Genomic DNA, 24,162 nt, shown 5'->3' on the forward strand with positions numbered 1-24,162 from the left:
CGCTTATCTTCAACAAGGCTACGCAAAAGACTTGTGTGCCATAATGGAACGGGGGCTCTTAAGATCTTCGCCGTCCGAAATACTTTTCTCGAAAGGGCTGGACTAACCGGATTGTAAGCACACGAGCAGAGCCCTTAACCTAATGTATCGGTTTGGCTTTAGATCCTTTGGACTGGGAGAAGCTCTGTGGGAATTTTCGGCGCTGCGTAAAAATAAAAGATAATAATTCGAATTTTGGGGCGAGACCCTGAGAAATAGATGATATTAAATAAGCTACCACTTTAAGCTACTTAAATGTCTTCACACTGAGATATGGTGTTAAATATAATATAGACGCCGCTGTTCTGTTGTTTCGTCGTGGGGAGAGTTTAAAAACCTTTTCTATTTCATTCTTTCCACTTGCAGCAAAGCCGAGCTGATGATTATCTGGCATGAAATACAATTCTGACTGAGTTAGCGTGAGCTTAGCCAGTGGGGCTATTCACCGTGGGATGTATCTTTCATATAATGTTGGATTATACTCCTGGACGGAGTTCGTTCCCATCTACAGGCACAACAGAAGCTACCTGTCCAAATTTATAGAATTCATTGCGATTCCGTTAGACTACGTAGTTACGGGAGCGAGGGTTAGTCTGGATATCGGTTTTGGAGCCGCTGGCTTTAACCCTGTGGATGCCAGAGGGCCGAGCGCCCATATACTGCACTTAGAGGGTGACTGAAGACTGAAGAGGAGAAATGTTACAAGAGGTCCTAATCTAAAACTATAGGGGGCCGAGGCTTAGACGCAATGCAAGGAAACTTTACTTTGCTAAGAGGATGGTGGATAAGTGGAACAGTTGTTTGAGAACTTCAGGAAGGTTCCTTGATCTTTAACGTGTGCACACGTGGCAGCAAACAGGTCAGCTTCACGAATGTCTGTAGCGTGTTTGGATTTGAACACACAAAGAACAAACAATCACATGGCCGATCAGTCTGATCCCGCCGATGCTTTTACATTTGTGATTCATTTTCCTTTGAAGCTCACAACAAGAACTTTTGAAAAGGCATTGTTTAAAGATGAATAAACACGGTACCTTTTTTCTTCCAAATATTATTTGCGTCTCAAGTTACTTTTGTTCTTGCAAAAACATTTGGAGGTTTATAAACAATCGACTCAGCATCTCAGTGTATTGGCTTCTAGAAGAAACAAACAGTTGTGTATTGATGCAATATGAAAGCACGCTGTTCTAGGTGTATCTTTTGGTGCGATGATTTTATTAACCGCACGCAGGGGGAGGGCTGAACGTTTCCAGTGCACAGAATCTGTGTGACATCCACCGAGGAACCATAAAAGAATAAGTCTGCCGCTGCCTGCCCTCGCTTTCTCTTGGCTAAACAGGGCATCCTTTAATTCCACTCACCACACTGGTATTCTTTTTTTTGCCATGCTAGTAGGGAGGTAGTGGGGCTGCCATGGGCATCCAGCTTACCCTACTTGTACCCTCACCCAACACAGGGCGGCAGGGATGGTATGGGCACCCCCCACGCTACATGTCCCCTCACCAACACAGGGGGCGGCAGGGATGGTATGGGCATTGCGCTTACTCTACCTATCCCCTTGCCCAACACAGGGCGGCGGGAATGGCATTGGGCATCCAACATATACTCCCCACCATCTAGCACAAGGCGGTGGGAATGGCATGGGCATCCAATTTACGCTCCTTGTCTTCTCTATTTACGCATTGTTGTCAATCCATGAAACCCACTGAATCGCACCACTGCTTGGATCCTATTCTTTCTCTTATAATCCAAAATATCATGCTCTGTAATGTCAAGGTACCTATTTATGACCCATTTTTCCCATTCCCTACCCTTTATGTATTGTGTAAATGAAAGACATCTATTTGGCTCATCTTGCTACTAGAGTGGACCACTAGAGTGTCCACTACCATGTCCATTCTGCCCTACAAATGTATTATCACTATTATCTTTTATTTATATAGTGCCGACAATTTACGTACACATCTTACAAAACTCTTCTTTCTATGTTTAGTTTGTCCAGTAACTTTAGATTTCATGTTTATATAAATGAAAATGATTCCTTTAGTTATACAGAATCCTGAAAACAATGGACAATAACCAAGTGAATCTTAGAGCAAAGCAACTGCAATAAATGTGATATTTGTTGATGACTGTTAGACGTTTATCGCTTTTTCTCCGTTGTCTCACTACTCGTGACACTTTATATTTTTAGTAACATGTAAAAACTTGCATAGGATACGCGCTGCTTGTGCTCTGCTGCTCGGTAACACCGCAGCACATAGTATCACGTGATTTATTGAACTGCAGCGCCTAGTTATGACATGTGTTTTATTTAAAGTGCATTATATTTATATTATATACATCATCGATTATACTGAAATAAATTGCACTAGATTATTCAGATTTGGGTGGCTTCCAGCTCGCCAGCTGCTCTCAGTGCCTATCCGCAGTGTGTGCTTGGGTCTATATATAGAAGTATCTATATGAGCAATATGCATGTAAGCGATCATTATTTATGGATTTCCATCCATGATTGTATGTGTTTATCAGCCCACGTATCAGGATCGTATAAACAATATTATCATTTATGCGAACAGCATCAAACATTTGGCACAGGCTCTAAATAGGAGTAAAAAAAAAAATGGGGGAGTCAGCGGCAATTTGTGGGTACTCTGCTCTTCAGGTAAAGGCTCTCAGACAATTCACGCTTTGCAGGGCTTCATCGTCATCATCATCTCCTCTGAGCTCAGTCCCCACTGGCTACAATGGGTATATCCCTTAAATGGCTGTACTCGCTCACCTATAAGAGTGAATGCATTTACATACGGCAATTGAAGACCCCACAGTTACACCCAATGGGTAAGGTGTTCCTGTTACAATGTAGCATTTCGAGCTCATAGCTCGCGAAAAGAGGAGTGAATGCAAGTCAGAGCCAAGATGGATAAAACTCCTACTCCACGTTGGTAGCTGGGTCCTCCGACACATCCGTACCGATCCACGAGGACTTGTTGTAAATCAACACGCATTCTGATGTTGGGGGATATGTATCAGCATGTATGTTAAACATTTTTGTATGCGCATTAAGTGTATTTAGGGTATATGATACTATGTGTAGCTTGTTAAATTTTTTGGTTTGGTGCAGGAAAATGCAAGTTACGTTTGCTGTATACCCTTCTTTTAAATGTTCTTTCTTAGATTGAATATAACGCCCTCCGCCTTTTCTCCGAATATTTTTCATGGTCCAGAAAATGAATCTGTGTAACTGAGTGCGGCGCAAAACTATAAATCTTTGAAGCTGTAAGACGGACCGATGTACTGTCGTCTGCCATGTAGTAATGATATGGTTAAAATGCAAAGAGAAACACGTTCACTTTTTTAAACATTTTGGTTAGCTAGTAAACCTGCCTAAATAAACTCTTCTGACCTTGGACAAACTAATATTCCACGGCACAGCCTTTTTGAATAACGTCCAAAACCCACAAATTGGAGATGATTTTGGATCTCCTCCCAGAACAAAGCCAACCTTCATTCTAAAGGCCACCTGAGGGATGAAAGCACCGACGTACCCTCAAAATTTATTGGAGGTTATGGTTTGCTAGGACAAACAGAACCCTTATTTTAACTGCCAGGAAACTATAATATTCCAATCAGACGAAGATAAAAGTTGTGGTTATCCAAAGAAACGACATTCTAACCATAGAAAACCTTGAACCATAATTCTGGCTCTCAAAGATGTTACCAACAGAAGTTCAGGGGCAGCAGCCTGGAAACCTTAGAGCAAAATAGTAACAACAAAGTTTAGACACCATGTCTACTGGAGTTATGATTATCTCAGTAACGGTGGTTTTACGTAAATCGTTATTGGCAACTTTGTAACATCAGCTATGGCTCACATCATTACGTAGTCAGGGGTAGCTGAGGAATGTCTCCAAAAAACACGTTCTTCAACAGACTCACGTGAATGACGAGTAAATATATACACACTTTATGTAATATAACTAACAGAAACCAAAGAAGAGTATCCATTTCCATCCTGTTACCGGCACTTAACATCTGAGGATCCCATGGGCTGACTGCAGATGTTGTAGCAAAAAGACACAAAATTTATGTCAGGCTGTTCTTTATAGCTAATGAGAACTGCTCATAACCATTCACAACCCAACAACAGAATAGATGGTATGGTGGAAGGAGAGTGCCATAAAGTGATCTCTTATTCTTATCAATTCCAATTCCAAGGTTACAATGGGGTCCATAAAGCAGCTCCTTTTACACAAAGCGTCTGTCAATGGCGGGTTCAGCACAACGTCCTAGAAGCCACCATGAAGCAGGTCCCAAATCCAAGAGAAGAATGTCCCTAATGTGAGTGGAAAGCTATTTGTTTACTACAACGCAGAACCTTTCTACAGAAGGAACCTGGACCTGACAGGGGTGCAGCGAGGGAATATCCAGTTTTGTAGAGCTTTGGATGGAAAAACTGATGTCCTCCTTATCTGTTTAACCTACCCGCAGATCACAATTCAGTAGATAAACCCCAGAGACAGGACATGTATATACACTGTAGGCATGTAGTGCAAACACACACATGTAATTTAGCTTAAATGTGTTTAAATTTGTGTGCCTTGCAGACAGCATCGTCATTTAATTAAGCTCTTATTTTCTTAAATTCTAGATTCCTGCCCATAGTCGTGTCTCGGGTGTGCTGCGTATTTGTGTTTTTTCAAAGCGAGCCAAGGTTTCTCATTCTCTGCCATTAACCTCACCTTTGTATTCTGCTCCAATCATTTACACCAATCAAGAAAATTGGATCTAATAACATTTTATCAGAGCAATAAGAAAAGGTATATTTTGGCAGGGGGGTATTTTGACGTCTGCGAGGCTACCCCTTTCCAATGCCAGCACATCGCGTTTAGTTTGGCACGGCTAAGCTTCTAGGTACAGTTAGACCAACGGAGGCCTAAGATCAGAGCTCTTGCTTTAAGTCGTCCATTGTGTTCATTATCGTCTCGTTCTCTGTCTCCGGATACAAGACAATCTTCCAAGCAAGGTTAGCTTTCATAGTTCAGCAGTACAAACTCAGCAAACAGGGGTAACCTAGATCTATATTTCACAGTGACAGTGTATGATAGCAGAATGTGAAGTATTAATGCGGGTGTCACTGCGGTACTACACTCTACTGCGCCTCAAGAAAAAACAGCTGCCGAAATGAAATGAGTGCCAACTGTCTGAAGACAGGAACACAAGAAACATTTCTTCTGTTAGAGACAGCACAGGAACATGCAAACAAACAGAATTCCTTTTACTCCTTCCAAGACTGGGCTGCAGTTTGCAGATCACAATACATATGATCAAGAGAACACACATACATGTATGATATATATATACACACACGCGTGCGCACACACTAACGTTCAAAGGTTTGGGGCCGCTTGGCTGTTTTCTAGCTGTAACATAATTGCAAAAGGGTTTTCTAACGATCAGTTAGCCTTTTAAACTTGGATCAGCGAACACACTGTGCCATTGGAACACGAGTGATCAGAGTGATAAAGAGTATGTCACCATTTGCGCTGGATTTCTGATCCATTTCATGTTTTTTTTTTTATGGACATTTGCTTTTCTGTTAAAAATAAGGACATTTAGTGACCCTAAACTTAAAAACATACATACTGTATACACACCGATCAGCCATAACATTATGACCAGTGACAGGTGAAGTGAATGCTTGATAATCTAGTTATCATGGCGCCTGTCAGTGGGGGGGATATATTAGGCAGCAAGTTTCACTCTCAAACCTGCAGCTCTTGTGGGGGTTGCCGGTCTGCAGTGGTCGGTACTTATCAAAAGTGTTCCAAGGAAGAAGAGGAGGTGAACTGGGGACAGGGTCATGGGCGGCCAAGGCTCGCTGATGCATGGGGGGGGGGGGGCTGGCCTTGTGGTCAAATCCAACAGATGAGCTACTGTAGGTCACATTGCTGAAAAAGATAATGTTGGTTCCGATTGAAAGGTGTCAAAAGACACAGTTCTTCGCAGTTTGTAGCGTATGGGGCCACGCAGCCGCAGACCAGTCAGGATGCCCATGCTGACCCCTGTCCACTGCCGAAAGGTGCTACAATGGGCACGTGAGTGTAAGAACTGGACCACAGAGCAATGGATGAAGGTGGTCTAATGGATGATGTTTTCTTTTACATCACGTGGATGGCCGGGTGCGTCGCTTACCTGGAGTACACATGGCACCAGGATGCATCCATGGAGGCCGCACCTCACAACTTACAGGACGTAAAGGATCTGCTGCTAACGTCTCGGTGACTGATACCACAGCACAGCTTCTGAGATCTAGTGGAGTCCATGCCTGGACGGGTCATGGCTGTTTTGGTGGTAAAAGGGGGACCTACACAATATTAGACGGGTGGTCATAATGTTATGGCTGATCGGTGTATATATACACAAATTAAATATATGTGTGTGTTTTATGAGCATGTAAGAAACCCTCTACTGCCAAATTAATGTTCTTTGAGATGATGCAAATCATGTGACTCTGGAAACCTAACTATTTATAGATAACATTCAACAGCTGAGTTTTCTTCTTATATTAAAACCATATGGGCTTCTTGCTAGTCTAGAATACTAGACGTCCATTCTAATGAATTCAAGCTATTTAATGTCGTTCTGACATTCCGCTTAATGTATTATTACTCCTAAATGTTGATCTGGCTTTGGAAAGCAATCCATTTGAAATCTGCCTCAAAAATTCCTCCAGAAAAGTCACAAAGACAAGGAGAAGCGCGTGCGGCAGAGAGCACTTTTGTGCGTTTGATAAAACAGCGGTTATCGGGGAAATAATTTTCATTAAAAAGTACTCAAAACCTTGAACGACCATAAACACCGCGAGCTTCGCGTTGGGTCGCAATCTATTACGTCTAGAGCGGCCGGGCAGTGATTAGTGTGGGAAATAATCTTAATTCTTTGGATGCAATTTACTTAACAACTAGTGTGACCTTGCTGACCATTTTATCAAACGATTTATTGCTCATTTGCAGACCGGACAAAGAAACGAGAGAGGTGCGGCATTAACGGTGACATTTTTTGGCAAGCTTATAGTGTAGTTCATTGAGAAGGCAATTTTGAAATTGAATGAGGAGGTTTGCCTGGGCAATAAAACCCGCCACATTGCCAGCGAGAAGCATTTTGAAGGGAAGCCTCTAATTATTATATTTATAAATCAACAGCGATTTCAACTATGTTAGCTTCTTAAAACTAATGTTCCCAGGCAATTTGATCGTAACCATATATTTGTAATTATTTTAGAATGGTAGAGACGTTAACCCCTTTTTGCCTCCGGGGGGTACAGCCATACACTGGAATCTAACAAATGAGGTACAAAAAAAAAGAAAGAAAGAAAAATAGACAAAAAAAAAAATATATATATTTTTAATTTTTTTCGTGAAGCCTAACATATACACAGAAAATGACAATGATGCCTTTGGGGGATGGAAATTTTATATAATGGGATTGTTTACACGGCAATAGGGCTCAATCAATCTACCAGACAAGGACGTACAACTAGCTAGTCTATTACAATTAAAAGCTTTGAGAGAACAAAGCAATCAAATCAATTTTGCTACACTCGTAGAATTAAAATTAACTAAGAAAGAAAATAGGCAAGGTTTACCATACAATGATAATATGTACCCGCTTGTCATGAAGGCCTCCACATGTGATTCTCCAAGCTTTGCCTTTAATCATACAGAAGTCTCTGTCCCACCCTAACTAAATTAATTTATGAAAACTACTTATAGCTTGCATTTTGGGTCAATTACCTGTTTTGAGATATTTAATCCTTTCTTGAGGCTCTCTCTCTTTTCCTTCCCAAAGTCCGCCTAAACAATAAGGTGACATGGAGAGAGATCACTTAAATAGATGCGGAGAGCAGGACGTTATGACGTTAGATAGTTTATTTTGTTTGTAGAACCATACAATGTAGGATTTGGGACATCCACTTTAGTAACCTTATCTCAGCTTTAATAGGGTTTAAGCTGAGTTTTGTGTTTCTCTCTATGATGTCATTCTTGCAAGTGGCTCATTGCTCTCTCTCTCTCTCTGGCTCATTGAACAGGTAAGAAACTCACTCTGCAAAAGATCTTCCAGAAATAAAGAAAGAAAATGTTTGGCTCCAATAAACTGCATAAAATGTATGTATAAATCAGCTGACGAAGGTGATAATAAAACCTTAAAAGCAAACTGCTAATGGCAATAAATATATACATTTCCAATGTATTTACAGCAATGTCAAGTAGAGAGTCCCCTGCCACCTTTTGGAAGGATATGTTTCACGGTGACTCTCCTTCTCAATATCATACAAATATTTTTTTTAAATAATAATAAATAATAGTAATAATAATAATAATAAATACAAATAACAAAAAGTTAAAATAACAAAGTCCCTTTAAAAACCTCCAAAACATCGAATGGTCCAAACCAAAGTCCCATTGCCAAAACAAAATAGGTGGGCACCATGCCGGAGTCAGGCGTTACAATACATCATTCCCTCTATTATATTTTTATGACTTTTTCATTAAAAGGCGATTTGCGCATTGCGTTCTAGATTAATAACAAAAAAGTGCTTGCGTTTGGAGGTGTCTAAGCAGCTGTTTTCATTATTTTGTGTAAACACGCTGCAAGCACATCGAACTGATTAGTGGGGAAAGTACTCTTCACTGTCGCAAGCCACGGGCTCGGCTATGAGCCGGCAATCTCAGAAAATGAGTTTACTTTGCACACATGTCACAAAGTGAGCGGCACATCAAAGAGCGGGCAAATGAAGTGCTATAAAGACACCCATTCCTGCGCTACGTGCCATCTTTCTCATCCCGCGCGACGACTGAAAAGAAATTATTGGAATCTCAAGCAGAGCGACACTTCGCGAGCACTGGGGATCCGGCAGATGTCGAGATGAATAAAACAGTGTTAAGTTGCACGTAAACTGTAGGAAATTGCCTATTGTACAGGTAGCGATATTGATATATCTTCTGACAGTCCTTCGCAAACATGCGCTTTCCTATATTTTAGAGGGGAGATATGCTGTTATTAGCTAAACGAGCCCAAATTCCCTGCAGGCGGATACAATCGCATAATCTCATTAATCTTGGGACGCAGCAAGGAAGCGGAAAAACAGGACGTAGCCGACAATCTGATATAGAAACTCTTCTTAATGGGTGCTTATCTGGGATCTGATTTTAGCCTCCGAGATTCAGGGTGTTTCTGGGCTATTTCACTTAACATTGCACTCGTTAGTATGTTAAAAGGACACTCCAGCCATCATTTATACGGGGTCCCCATTGCTAATGCATGGGGGGGATTCTGCAGAATCCCCCCATATATTTGCCTTCCCCCACCCCAGCTACTTGCCATGGAGAAGATGTGTTCGGCGGTGTGATAGTCTCCGCCAGTCAGTGTTAGTTAGGTAAGCGTTCCGGGGGACTACAAGACCCGTTGTGAGCATGCGCGCTTATTTCAATGGGAGAACTTTGCTGCCATTGATTGGCTGCTTCAAGCAACCAATCAGTGGCTAGAACCAAGAAGTACTGGCAATGGAGGGGGTCTTGTCTTAAAGGCAATTTATTAAAATCATATTTTCTTCAAGGTTTAATGTCTGCAGATTAAAGTATTTACAAAGTACATTCATATGCCGTCATTGTTCAGGAGGCTGTCTGGGACACTGGAGTTTCCCGTTAAGTTAATAAACCTTTGTAGACCTGTCCTTTCATGCTTTTCGCTCTGTAGGTTTAATCAAATAAAAATCCTAACAGTGTCTGCTTTTGTGTCACATGACAATGCAACGTTCCCCGCAAAAATGATGAACGTAGGTGTTAAATTCTGCAGAGTAGGTGGAACAGCAGCTTTAAAAGAACCATCATTAGCAAAAGCTCTAAACTGCGATCTCTTTGCCACAAGTCAAGAAAAAAAGCAATTTAAAACTCCAGAGAAAGTGTCAAGAATTTTAAAAAACATTCCTTAAAATTTACAAAGTGTTGAAAACCATGAACTGAACACCTTTGGCTTTGGAAAGGGAACCTCCGGCACTAAACCTGTGACAATCTAGTATTAACACATTCTCATATAGCTGCCGCACAGTACGAAAGAAAAAGTACTTGCCAGCCAACTCCACTACAGACATAAAATTTCATATTTAATATAAACCTAATATACATAGAACACCTTTTATTTTTATTACAATCAGATTCTTGATTTTTTACATAGAAGTCATAAGTAACTAAATCCCAAATATATATGAAGACTCGTTCATCGTATACACACAGAGCTGAAATAGGCCATTGATGATTCGGTTCCAGCTGCTATGAACCACACACACTATAGACTTCAAGTCCTACGATGTCCCACTGCGAACTAATTACATTATAGCATCGGTAACCCACAACAGCCAGAGTCGCGATAATTTGGGTTACTTTCCCCTGTTCAAACATCACACTGAGCTGACTCTTTACAACAATGCCAATGAAGTCCTTTCCTCCATAGACATTCATTAGTCAGGGAGTCAGTGTCTAGGCGATTAAGACCGAGACACTCTATTGTTTCCCACAGGCAGCATGATAAGGAGTAAGAGTGTTTGTCCAGTAGATTTGGCTCAGATGACAGAGCGAGAACTCCTATAAACGGCTGCCTGAAAACATTATATTATGTAAAAACTAGATCTGATTTAAGAAAACGGCACATTTCTTAAACTTCATTTTGTATCATGAGGCTAGTAATAGCGAATTGCGACGAGAGTTTTTTGTTTACAAAAGTAGAAAATAAAAAATAAATAAATCTTAAATGATCAGATTTCTTTCTGTGTTTTCCTAATTACGTTTGTTCTGAAAACACCGTAAGGTCACGCCAGACTTGATTGCCACACATTACCCCGCTCTATGTCCATCCGCAAGGTGAACTCTTAAAGGGTTACAGCGTGTCGACTGGGAGCGGTTTCGGGCTGCCTGCCATAAAGCTCGCCCTTTGTGGCTTCTCACATCATACTCTAAGAGAATATGAGCTGGAATATTGGGTAAGGTAAGAAGCCCAGCAGAGCCTCTTACTGATAAATGACTTTGCATCGTATTCTGCCAATAGGGTCACTTGATATTACATTACATGTCGTCAATGCACAGCAAACACGTTGATAAATGGCTGTGCCAAAGCCAATGGCTTTAACTAGTATTTCATAGCATCTCTGTATGTATACCTGGAGACAAATGAAAAATAACAAAAAAAAACAGCAAAAAAAAAAAAACCCAATAAGGAACAGGCGTGGAGAAAGATAATACGGTACAAAATCAATTACAGCAATAGTAGGTAAGGTAATTGGTCATGAAGTATATTTCATACTTTACTCTGTGCCAAAATAAACCTTGCGGTGATTTAGTGATATGGATGGATCCAAGTTTCACATTTCATCAAATGCTGGTAATCTGTTTTATCAATACAAACTGCGTTTTAATGAAAAAATTCTTTTCTTCAGTACACTTCTCTTTTAAAGCTCTGGAGTTTAATAATTTGTTCATGCTGTAGAACAAGAATGTTTTACAAGACATTTCGTCTCTTGAGAAATTTCGTCACAAATACAAAATACAAGCTGTGTGGGAACGCATTGTGTAGGGCTCCATTTATTAATGAGGGGCTGAGATGCAATATAAAACAAATAAATAATAAAATAAAATATATATCAATATATATATATATATATATATATCAATATATATATTATCATTTTTATCATACCCACAGCTAGCATTGAAGATATAAGCATTTTGAAAAATAGACCAATATAATTATTAAAAGTAAATAATTTTTCTCATTAAGCTACAATATTTTTATTAAACACTGTAGGGTATATTTGCCTAAAGACTGTTTCCGGATGCATACAGCATTACATTTTATGCCGGGTTCCCAGCGGTTCCAGGGCCCGTTTAGGCTCAGAGCCCAGGAGCTGGTCTTCGTTGTGTGGTTCTTACAACGCTCTTCCTGCCTTTACACTGGGATCCTTACATTAGAATAATCTCGCTATACCACACGGAGCTAAAATGTTCCGAGAGAAAAGTGGTGACTTTTCTCAAGGCAAAAACCTCCTTACCAAAACACAAAAGTTTACATTTTACTTAATTACCACATTTTTTAAGTCAAAATAAAGAAAGAGTGGCATTAAAAGTTTAAAAGACCCAAACATACTGCAATATTGAACACCCATACAATCAGAATTAAGGGGCTATCAGGATTATTAATGTGCTGAAATCTGGAATGCCCCCAAAAATGTACTCGCCTGTAAATTCAGGATTTACTTGGCCGAAACCGAAAATGACCCCCCCTTTAAAAAAATAAAAATAGCCACACTTTTATTAAAACACACCAAAATTGGACAAAAAAATATTCAATTAATATATATATATATATATATATGATTGTTAACAGAAATCACACTCCTATCATGCCCAGGCATATCCAGATTCCAGCATTTACTGGCTGACTTAGCATGATAGGAGTGTGATTGGTAACAGCAATTGTTTACAGCTCTGTTGAACTTAAAGTATTGTCGTCCTGTTATACATTCAACAGAATACCCTTCTTAATTAAAACAATATAAATATTAACATTAAAATATATATAAACGTATATATATACCCATACATATAGTTTCTTTGCACGGTATTCAGTTTTCACAAATTTACAAACTGTTTCAAATTTAAAGATGTTATCTCATGACACAGAACCATGTGAGTCTGACACAAAACCGTGAGGCTTTTGTGGATTTTGCCAACAGGAAGCATGTGCGTAGTACAGAAATTATAAATCAGATCATATTGTCCACACACACAGATCACTGACTTTACGTAAAAAACATTGCTGTTAAAATCGAGAGGTTCGATAACTTTCCTAAAAGAACAGACAACCCCACACAGATGTAGCGCGACGAACGCTGTGATGCATACCTGGGAACTTTCTAACTATGCGGACCCTGAGACTCCTTGCAATATTAACCCCTTAATAGCCTATTGCGAAGATTGTATGCAATGACTCGCCGAATGTGTTAACCGAATGGCTCTAATACCATTCCTTATGGAAACATTGACTTGACATTATTTAGAGATACACTTCATTGGGTCACCTGCAGCGCCAGCATTACATGATCAGAATCTGCTGAGGCTCTATAGATAATGTAATAATTACATGCCCCTTTCGGGGTTTATTTACTAAAACAGGAGTTGGCTTGAAGAAGTTCTGCATTAGCATCCCTCTTTGCTATGCCTTAAAGAGGACTAAGCCCAGTGAGTCGTCTATAATGTCTAAGCAAACTGGTGACTCCCTTTTCTGATTAAGCTACACATTATGCAGGGCCAGCTCTGCTTTTCTTGCCAGCTCTAGTTCTGCTGCGGGCTCTTTTCTCTCAGGTTTCTCAGGTCTTCGAGAAATGGGGCAGCTCCTTCAATGTGACTCAACAAACCGCCGGCTTCAGCTTAACTACAACTTGGCCAGAAAAGAGAAGGTTGTGTATGTTGGCACACGATTCATCTTACTCCACCAAAGGAACATACTCCAGTGTAAAGGATACAGCAGTGAGAAGCAAATACTGTAGCGTGTTCAGCCATCGTATAAGTTGGCTTTAATAATTTTTTTCATATTTTTTATTTTTTTTTAAAAGGCCACATTTAAAATTTTGTAAATGCAATAACGCTTGTGGAACCGACATCCAGGTCTCAGGCATTAGTACGAGAGCTGCGGGATAGTCTGATGTCAAAGGATGTGGCCAATAAGTACCATACTCATCCACATAAATGCCCTAGCAGTCCCGGGGGTTTGGGATTTGTCCATACTATTAGCCCACTAGCCTGTTCGGTTTTTGCATATGCAGGTAATGCTGGGGGACTTTACTTTTTGCACATATGACAAACACGTAAAAAAAAAAAAGCGTGTTAAGGGGGCTACTGAATAGTGTTGTGTATAGAAAGCATGAGAAAGAAGAGAAAGAGGGAGAGGGAGAGGAACATAAATGAGACAGAAGAAAAAGATAGCAAAAATCTGTCTTTCATATATATATAAAAGTGTTAAATCAGCCAATCAAAGCATAATATAATTTGCACGATGAGATATATCTTCCCAGAACAAGAGACAAAATCTGGCATATGGCCTAAAAAGTTTTTATATTAAAAAAGCCACTTTAATAGTTTTTCACATTTTTGTTTAATCCCTTTTTTTGGACATTTTAACAATAACGTTCCATTATTCCGGGTTATAAGAGAGTATGATACAGGAAACATGTTTTGTGGCCGTTCCGTGCTTTAGATTCTAAAAAATTTAAAAGGCTCCTTGTAAAGCTACTGATCGGTCACTAAAACAATCTTTTCAGCATCCATTAAATATTAAAATAAAAAGACGACGGAAGATAATATCTGTGCCGAGATTACAGTCCTTCTATACGAGAGACGTGGACGAGAGGGATGGTACGAGGCAATTTACACCCGTCTTTCATACCGTGTAGCTCACTTGTACGGCTCCCCAAGCGCTCTGTTCCAAGTTTTGTTGCCATATCAACAAAAACATTTTCTTTGTAAGATTTTCCGCGGCATCGGAACGCATCAATCTCTCGAAGCGTGCTTTACCTGCCTTATCTGAATATGTTCCGGTTGCGGTGTGGCGGTTTATCTGTCTCAAGTCTCGTGAATCCTCTAGACTGATAAGGGGGAAAAGAAAAAAGAAAAAGAAAAAAAAAGAAAAAGGGAAAAAAAAAAAAAAAGAAAAAGAAAAAAAAGAAGAGGAGGAGGGGGGTAGGTTTAAATTACCATAACTGCAAAAAGCTCAAAAGGCACGCTGATCGTGTCACGCTCTTCTCTTGTAAGGTTAAAAAGGAAATACGGGCCGTTTGCAAGTATAATAGTTAACAAGTATCTTATTATTTAGGAGCTGATCTCGACTGCACACCACGTGCTACGGCTACTTACAACAAGGTTAAACAACAGAGGACTTGTAAGAATATATACAGGCGTGAGAAATAATTAAAGGTTTTATTAGATCTGGAACACCATAACTGCGTTCTACATTAGACATTGTTTTCATCATACAGTTTCTAAGAACAGATAGATCTCCCCGCAGACAAGAAGCTGCTTGCTATAAAAACAAGAACTTAACCATATAGCCCAAGCCTAAGTAACTATAAAAGCCCGAATATCCGATCAGATCAATGGAACGGCCTCCCAACAGAAGTGGTAGAGGCTAATACAGCGAGGGAATTTAAATGTGCGAGTCTTGGGGGAAAATGGGCAAACTAGATGGGCTCAATAGTTCTTATCTGCTGTCAAATAGGAGGTACATCTGTGGCTACATTTAAATGTATCAGATCCATCCTTTATAAAGTGGATTCATTGTCTGCCTTACATACCTCCCAAAATTGGACAAAGAAGGGAATATGCCTTCTAAAAATGGGCCCTTGGGGGACATGATTTTAGTTGTATTATGGCCCAAAACCACTAGGACGACAGGAAGAACACAACTGGAAATCTGTCTTGAGTAAGACTAAAGAGGAGACTGGTGATAAAAAGAGTTTAATATCCCTTTAAGGAATCCCTAAGGCAGCCAATCCCAAGACACTTAGTAGAAATGATATTTCTGGGTTTTGCTCCTAAAAATAATATCCAAAACTTCTGTACCTTATCCGCTCCCCATCATTCCAAAAATTGACTGAATTATCAATAATCCCCTACGATACATTAAGGAATAAGGGAAGGCTTGCTGCTCCCGTGGCATACAAATCACGTGGGTTTCTATTTTACGTACTGCTTATTTTAATCTCTATTTAGTGTATAGATTCGTAACATGTTGGATTTGTAAAAAGTGACCAATCCACCTTAATTTAATAAAACGCGGCAAGTAAAAATAAAAGTTAAATAGGGAGCGTGGATTTGGAATGAGAGGGGTTAAGAATAAAAGAAGAAAGAAAATTAGAGGTCACAACATAAATCATCTAACTTCTTTAGCCTTAAGATTTTTTTTTGGACTTTATTTTGCATCTCTGCAAAATTATGCATTTTAAAAAGACTGCAGGCTGTGAAATGATTGTCACTCATGCAAATAATCACTTACTTACACTATATGCGTTTGGTTTGGATAAAGCAAATTACCATTTGAAAATAACTCAAAAAAACACTCTGGGCTAAGAGCTTGCTTTATAAATCTTAGTTTGGCCGCAGTCGTTCTTAACCTTTTTCTTCTCCGTTTCCACTCAGCTGGGTTTTCAGATGACCAGCGCCATCCGTTAGCAGAACGAAACCCCGTAACCATCAATATAATCAGAGTTGGGCTAAATGATTAGGAAAACCAAATGCAAAGATGTTGAAATCTAATTCCGGGACATCATCGCCGAAGATTCCAACACATACCGAAAATGCTTCCTTCCTACTGGTTAGATGATACCGACCTAATACAGGTATCAGAATCGCTGATGCTGGAGTGTTGGCATGAAAGTCCAGCGTAGCGGCTGTCACTGCTGTCAAAACGCTTTCATCAAGGTACACACTCTTACACCCATTTATACATACTTGCAAAGTATCCCTGTTTAGGAGGAACAGTCCTTGTTTCCCCCTCCCTTCTTGTGAACCCAAAGCGTTTGGTGGATTTGAGTGCATCACAGCACATTTTAGTAATGAATTCTACTTTTAACGCCTTACTGAAATTACATAAATAGCTATCATTAGGTATCAGTCACGTAAAAAGTCATGGTGAAGCCCTAAGCCCCCTGAAACTTTGGGTAGTATGTTTAGATTTAAGTATACATAGGGGCATGCTAAGGGCGTATGGAGTGCCACTCGCCACCCATTTCCCCTTAAAATGGGGGTTTCTCCGTGCACCGTCAGTGGGAACGCCCACTGACATCAGAGGGACCACCCGCTGACGCCAGTGGGCCGCCCCTGCATGGGAAGGCTCCGGGTAGCCGGAGCTCAGAAGTTCCCAGGTATGCTTATCAGTAGGCAGCCCTACTCATTACATGGCTAACCACGCCCTCATTTGCCTAGCCCCGCCCCTTTCACAGACAAATTTTGAACCACATTATTATTAATGAAAATTGATGTTTAAGCAGCCTTTCTTTTTTCTCTTCCCAGTCTTTATCTGTCTACCCCCTCTTATAGACTAAATACCACCGCAGTCCTACCCCTGGAGCAGGTCTGCACACACAATACCTTATAAAATACCAAAACCAGTAATTTATTTAAAATCATTAGAGAACATATATCAGAATACAGGAGCTCTTTCCTGTAGGAACCCCTAAATGAAAATACCCTCCCATATAAAACATGGGTTAAAAAAGTATATTAATATTACATGAGATACTGCGATAAAGGATATTTTATAGCGCTGCTAGCAATTAGGGTTCTGCATCTGCTATCTTTCAACACACAACAGTGACATTTTACTATACATCAAAAGAATCGGCAATTGCTTCGTTCTGAAGTAACAACACACTTTGGTGTATAAGAAAACCCGTTTCTTTCTAATCATACATAGAACTGATAAATAAAAGGGACAGCAACGGGGGGCTTATGTGCATACTCACGATAAATGGTGTTTAACATAACGTTCGCGGCGGAGTTATCAAAACGCACACTGACCACATCCTATTGAGGATAAGGTACATCAATAACATTCTGCTTTTGTGCCATTAAGGAGTTGATCTATCACGGCGCTTTGTGAATGTTCTTTAAGCTATTGAGATAAACGTATGATCCACTCTGATAGCTGCCATGCGTCTTTCTGTTTGCTTGACAGGATGATAAGAAGAAGAAAAAAAAGTATATGTTTCCTTCTAGAGTTTGTGGAAAAAAATAAATGTTTTTACTCTTTTTCCGACAACTAACAAGCAATTTCACTTTTTTTAAAATGAATTGAACAAGCGGGATAAGCAACTATTAATGTTAAGCAGTGAAGAACAAATCTTATTTTTCAGAGCGTGTTCCAAATTAACATATTGCAGGGGTTAAAAAGAAGGGTTCAAATATGTGTTTTTTAATCACACCTAAAAAGAAATGCTTCACGTGTAAAGATGTAAACCTTAACCAGTCCTCGGTCTCGTAGTAGATTCATATTTATATGAATATGATATTTTGGACCACCAGTAATAGGTGGCTTATTACAAACACCCACTAAGAGTTCACAATCAGCACAACAAAAACAGAAAAATAGGAAATATGGATATAATCTGATTTATAAATTGTAATGATGGTTGGAGTAGAAGACCTAAGAAAGACACGTATGATCTAGTGTGTTGTATGTAGTAGAACTTTACACACCATCTCCGCCAAACACAAAATGCGGAAACTAGAAATGGAATTGGATTTTTGGGCACGAGGCCGGGGATACTTACAGACTGAGGTCTGGAAACCTGATGGGAAAGTAGAGAACCCTGCACTTCGGTCTGATCATACTTTCTAGATCTTTTGGACGATGGTCCGGTATCATTTTTAGAAAGGAGCTGATCGACTTTAGGAAAGACTCCATGTTGAAGGCAGAGTTGAAAACCACAATTTCGGCAACTAAACTAAGAAAGAAAAAGAACAGAAAAACAAGTGATAATTATTACATTCTATGATATTCTGTGGCATCAGATCACGACATTCTGGAAATATGTCAACCTTGCTCAGTTCTAATAATCTTGATATGAACAGCTTTATGCCAGAAATGGGTAAATGAAGGGCTCAACTGTTACCAACAGGTCAGTTTTTACCAATAACCCCCCTTCCGGTCTGTTTGGATGACAAAATCCACCCACTGTCAGGTACACTTGTGTTTAAGTAGGACTCTCCTTTAAAAGACATCAAAATATGCAAAGTTACCATTAATTTCAGGCTTTATAAAACACTTTCATTATATTTACTGAAATATTTTATTGTATGCCTGTGTGCTACCATTTTGGGATATTTAGGAACATTAACTGCACTCAAACACATCACTCCTGTGTCCCAATGGCCCTTTATCACTCCCATCACTCCTGTGTTCCAATGGCCCTTTATCACTCCCATCACTCCTGTGTCCCAATGGCCCTTTATCACTCCCATCACTCCTGTGTTCCAATGGCCCTTTATCACTCCCATTACTTCTGTGTTCCAATGGCCCTTTATCACTCCCATTACTCCTGTGTTCCAATGGCCCTTTATCACTCCCATTACTCCTGTGTCCCAATGGCCCTTTATCACTCCCATCACTCCTGTGTTCCAATGGCCCTTTATCACTCCCATCACTACTGTGTTCCAATGGCCCTTTATCACTCCCATCACTACTGTGTTCCAATAGCCCTTTATCACCTCCATTACTCCTGTGTCCCAATGGCCCTTTATCACTCCCATTACTCCTGTGTCCCAATGGCCCTTTTTCCATGAAAACAGCTAAGTGACCCCAAACCTTTGAACGGTAGTGTATATACGATAAAAAATCTATATATATAATTCACAGTTAATAAAATTAGAGCCTTTCAAATGAACTTGAACTACATCTCAGATTAAAAATATCGCAAATGTGATTTGGGGACTGTATATATACCATTTAGGCATAACAAATGTAAGCATTATTTAAATGTATGGGACTGTTACATCAAAGTCATAAAGCTTCCTGATTGTAATAGTGACCACGCTTTTACATCGTCATGTCTCTCGTTACTCTAAATAAGAAAACATGGCACCATATTTCCGGAGCTCTGATATACATATATATATATATATCTGACGGGTTTCTAATTTAACGCTTAGTAGCTGGAAGCAGGCAACAATTTGCCCCAGGCTAATAAAAACCACTCCTAGAACACAAAAAGGTAAAGGGAAAAATATCACCGTCATTAGAACAGCAGATGTCCGGCTCATTGCAAAATAAGCAATTACCTAATTTCCTGCCTGGGAGGAATTTAAAAACATTTTACCTGTACCTAATTTAGGAAAATGTAATGAAAGATAAACACATGGATCAAGTAAATGGAGGTTTTATTAAAAAAAAAAACTTAGGAAAAAGAACTTGCATGAACTTTTTTTTAAACATTCTCTGGCCAAGAAGTCTACGGAAAATGTATCTGTAGGGGACATACCCTCTTTTATAAAAGGAGATTACAGGAAATTATCCCTTAAACAGATCTGTTTATTACAGTCTGTGATTTGGAGAGTTAAGGCGAATTATGGTACAAGAATGTGATACCTTTTAACAGTTCAACATACAAAGTTTGTTGTGAGAGTTTTGTAAGGTTTTGGGGTCCCAGAGGAAGTGGAGTACCCCGGGTGCCACTCATCAGGGGGTGCCATACTGGCAAATGAAGATCCCAAGTCTACAGAGAATTCCCTCTCTCTGAATGTCTCCCTACGGTCTCCGCTAACTGCTTCCGTGTTCCTGCAGCTCTGCTTCTTCTCTTGCCTCTTCTTCTTTCTTCGCCCGTCCCATTTTTTTTTAAATTTAACAATACTTGCTTCCCTTTTGCATACAAGCGCCTCTAACTTTGCTATAAAAAGTATTTTGGCGCAACGCTCCAATGATTATGAAGTTGAAGCCCGACAACTAAAGCTGTTGCTTCACAAAACAGGGCTCAATATATTAAGTCTATGAACTTTAGTAGATCCGTTACGGTTATTTTATTCTTGAAGGTTTCCTTACATCGAAATACACAGGGAACTCTTTAGAAGTCTTCTTTCAGTGTCTATGGCAACAGCCTATCAAGTGCTTGTTAATTATGATCGAGGCAAATTTTTATTGATTAAATAATTCTTTCTTGGAACGATTCGAGGAATAATGTTTCTATAGCTGTTACAAGAATGTTAAATTCCGCAGAGGAGTTAGGGGAGCAGCAGTGATACTTATTAAAAAAAAATAATTATTTTTCATATAAACACAGGTTACGAAAATACAGTTTTACTATGCGTCATAGATAGCAAAAAAATCCTGCCATATGAGAGAATTTTTTTAACTTTATAAGTTGCATTTAACAATGTTATTGCTGATATTAAAGGTCGAGTAACCCATTCATCTATGGTTCAACAAGTTCTACATTATTTAACATTGTATTGTAACATTACACACTGAACTCTACTTTGACAACTGAGATATGGGGGGGTGCAATTTAAATTCCCCCCCCCCTTTTTTGGATTGATAGCTACCCGGTCTGCAAATGCAGTTATTCTATTGCTAAAGGTCTAGAACATCCGTTAACTCCATGTGCAACTATAACTGTTAAACGGATGGCGCTGTGCTTCACTGAGTGTAATGGAGCAACGGAGACGTCTTTTATTCCCAAATTTATCAAATTGCTCCCTTTCACTTCATTATACAAGATAAAGGAAGCTGACCTCTATTTTTCTACTTTACGCCCACTAAAGCAGTGGCCGCGTGTGCCAATTCAAAGGTCTGGGTGGTAAGATGAGTTTTAAAATGGGAAGAATAAGCCTTGAATAAGCGGTCAGATATCTCTTCTGGAAAAAGTAAGTCTGAGTTAAGTTGAGTTGAGTGTGTGTCACGCAAGACAACTACAGCTACATAACTTTCACTTACCCATTCTTGGCTCTAGAACACATCGATTTCTATCACGAATTCTATGTATGTGAAGATTTTCAATAAAATGTAAGTGTTAAATGGCTTCTTGAATGATTATAAAAAGGTATAAGTTTTGAATAATAGGGAAACTGAAATAAGCATGGCGGCACCTTCATGACATTCCACACAACCATGGAAACAGTCAGCTTTGGAATGGAATATCATGGACAAGTGCCAGAGAATGATCCCATTTCAACCATTTACCACCAGCTGCTGAGTAAGAAGGGAGGCAGTCCCATGGGAACCAATAGTGGCCTTTATTAGTTATGTGATCCAATGATGTGCGCTGACATCATTCCACATGACCAGCACAAGGGCATAAAAACACCTGGCATCATCCAGGCTCTAGCCACGCGGAGGCTTCCCTTTACGGGATGCAGGCAGGTGGTCCTGCCGTTGTACATGGGTGTTCCCCACATGGAGGAAAACTGGTCATGGTTGGAGGGGAAGTAGACAGGGATTGGGGCGTGCCGTAACACTGCTCCCACGACCCGGACCTGGAGACCCAGAGAGAAGTGGCACCTTACCCAGAGTCTCCGGGCGAAACCCAGAGAGTTCCCAGGTATGTACATAAAGTGCCATAAGAAACAGAATTTTCAATATTTAGTATTTTTGTATCTATTTAACACATTAAGGCACTTTTATACATACTAACAGATTTATATTTGTCAAACGAGTTATATTTATAACTCACTGTGCAACTTATATGCAGCAGAGCTCTTAATACTTTGCTTCTCCAGATTTACAGGTGTCACTCTGGTACTTCAGTAGAGCAATTACAAAAAAAATAAAGTATAGGAGAAGATCAAGTTGGTAAAAAACACAGAGAAATAAATACCTACCAGGAAAGAATTTGGTTGTAGCCATATTGGAAATCTCTTTCTTGACTTTTTCGAACTGGATAAACCAATTGGTTCTCGTGGAAATACAAAATCTTTTGCAGTTTCCCAAGGTCCGGTCGAAGAGCAACTAGTTCGGCTAAGTTAAGCACGGAGCTTGTGAAGAGGACCCTTAAAATTCAGACCAAAAAAAATATTAAATTTTTTAAAGTAATAACAATAATGTTGAAGAAAATACACGCATTCTTTCTTTTAATTTTGTTTGTAAATTCACAATTTATTCACAATTGGACTGCAGAATACTCAAACTCTTTCAGTATTGATGAGTTCAAGCAAAAGTGAAACTCTTACACTCTTTCCGATAATGATGGTACAATATAAATAAAAGAAGACAGCGATACCTCTTGAATTTTCTATTTCCATCTAGATTAAAGCCATTTTAGTGAGATCCAAACAAGCTGATGCTTACTTGTAAACAGAAAAGTAAAGAATCACTTTGAATGTTGAAGAAAACGTTCTTAACATAAACCAAACAGAGATAATGTCTTGAACGCTTATAATTAATACAGTGGGTATGCTGTCTACAAAAAAAAGGGGAAAAGGAAAAAAAATTTACAAAAAAATAAAAATGTTTAGCCTTAGCGAGGAAGCTTCCGCTATACATTGAGTCATTTGGATGGCATCCTTAAATATCTCAAAAGACTGTCCTTTACATAGGAAAATAAAGTAATTTCCCAGTATGGGACAACATTATGTTCCTGGACTGTCTCGCCAAAAAGAATACATATTATGAGTACTTTAAAATGCATTAAAAAAAAAAATACCTTAGGGAGAAGCTGCAGCTACCCTCCTTCTGCTGAGACTAGCTTAGCGCACCGACATTTTTTCTTTTCCGTTTGCACATATTTGAGGTTGTTGGCTCCTCATTAGTCTGGTTGCAGCTTGCTGTCCAGGGGTTAATAGGGAGGAGGTTTAATTGCACCTCCCCCAACACATTAATAAGGTTTTGGTAGCAGTATACACTGCTTTGTGTGCCCACTATGTAGGAGGTGAGAGTAGGATCTCACCCTATTGAGAGTGTGCCTTGACGTGGCGGGTGAGCTTAATTATGCTTTGGCCAATTCATATAACCAAAACCTCTCATTTATATTATGTTTATATATTTGTTGCCAACTATATTAGGGTAAGAAGCGCAGACAGTTTTTGTTTTTTTTTTAGCTACCCTCCTTCTCCCTGGCCTGATGGTTCTCATCACTGATTGGCTGCCAATCAGTCTCCATTTAAATCAATATGCAAGAACTAAACTTAAAAGAGATATTAATGTGAAATTGTACTTTTGGCTTATTTGCTCCTTTGTGGAAGTCAACCTTTCACCTTTATGGAGGTCAACCTTTCAAGCTTGACCCTGCTCTGCGGTGTTCCTAAGTAAAACACTATGTAAAAAAGACTTATTACAAGGGAGACCGCTGTTGTCACTCTATTCTACAAAAATAGACCACCTATAGCTTATGCTTTTGGCTTGTTTCTCTGAAATATTAGGATCTAATACTACTTCTTGCACAGAACCACTCAGTACCACTTTTGTCTTCAGAGGTCCACCAAGGAGAAGTTGGCATTGCTAATATATGGTTCCCGGGGAGCCATTCCACCCTTTCAGTTCATACCTCGTACTAAAAGGAGGACAAAATAAAGTTTACTGTAACATAACTTG

General features: G+C 39.5%; 1 protein-coding gene across 1 annotated transcript in view; it reads right to left on the minus strand.

Moving 5' to 3' along the window:
* Positions 1 to 24,162, minus strand: part of LOC149285179 (tRNA-queuosine alpha-mannosyltransferase-like) — an 83,246-nt gene that overhangs the window by 43,650 nt on the left and 15,434 nt on the right. The window contains exons 2-5 of the mRNA XM_089495723.1: positions 22,455 to 22,622; positions 18,416 to 18,589; positions 14,536 to 14,734; positions 11,109 to 11,254 (exon numbers count right to left, since the gene is read on the minus strand). Coding sequence (XP_089351849.1) covers positions 11,109 to 11,254; positions 14,536 to 14,734; positions 18,416 to 18,589; positions 22,455 to 22,622 — 687 coding nt within the window. The remainder of the gene's footprint in view (positions 1 to 11,108; positions 11,255 to 14,535; positions 14,735 to 18,415; positions 18,590 to 22,454; positions 22,623 to 24,162) is intronic.

Source organism: Sceloporus occidentalis, unplaced genomic scaffold (assembly GCF_023333645.1).
Source record: "Sceloporus occidentalis isolate IW3139 unplaced genomic scaffold, rSceOcc1.0.p SCAF_83, whole genome shotgun sequence".
NCBI classification, from domain to species: domain Eukaryota; kingdom Metazoa; phylum Chordata; class Lepidosauria; order Squamata; family Phrynosomatidae; genus Sceloporus; species Sceloporus occidentalis.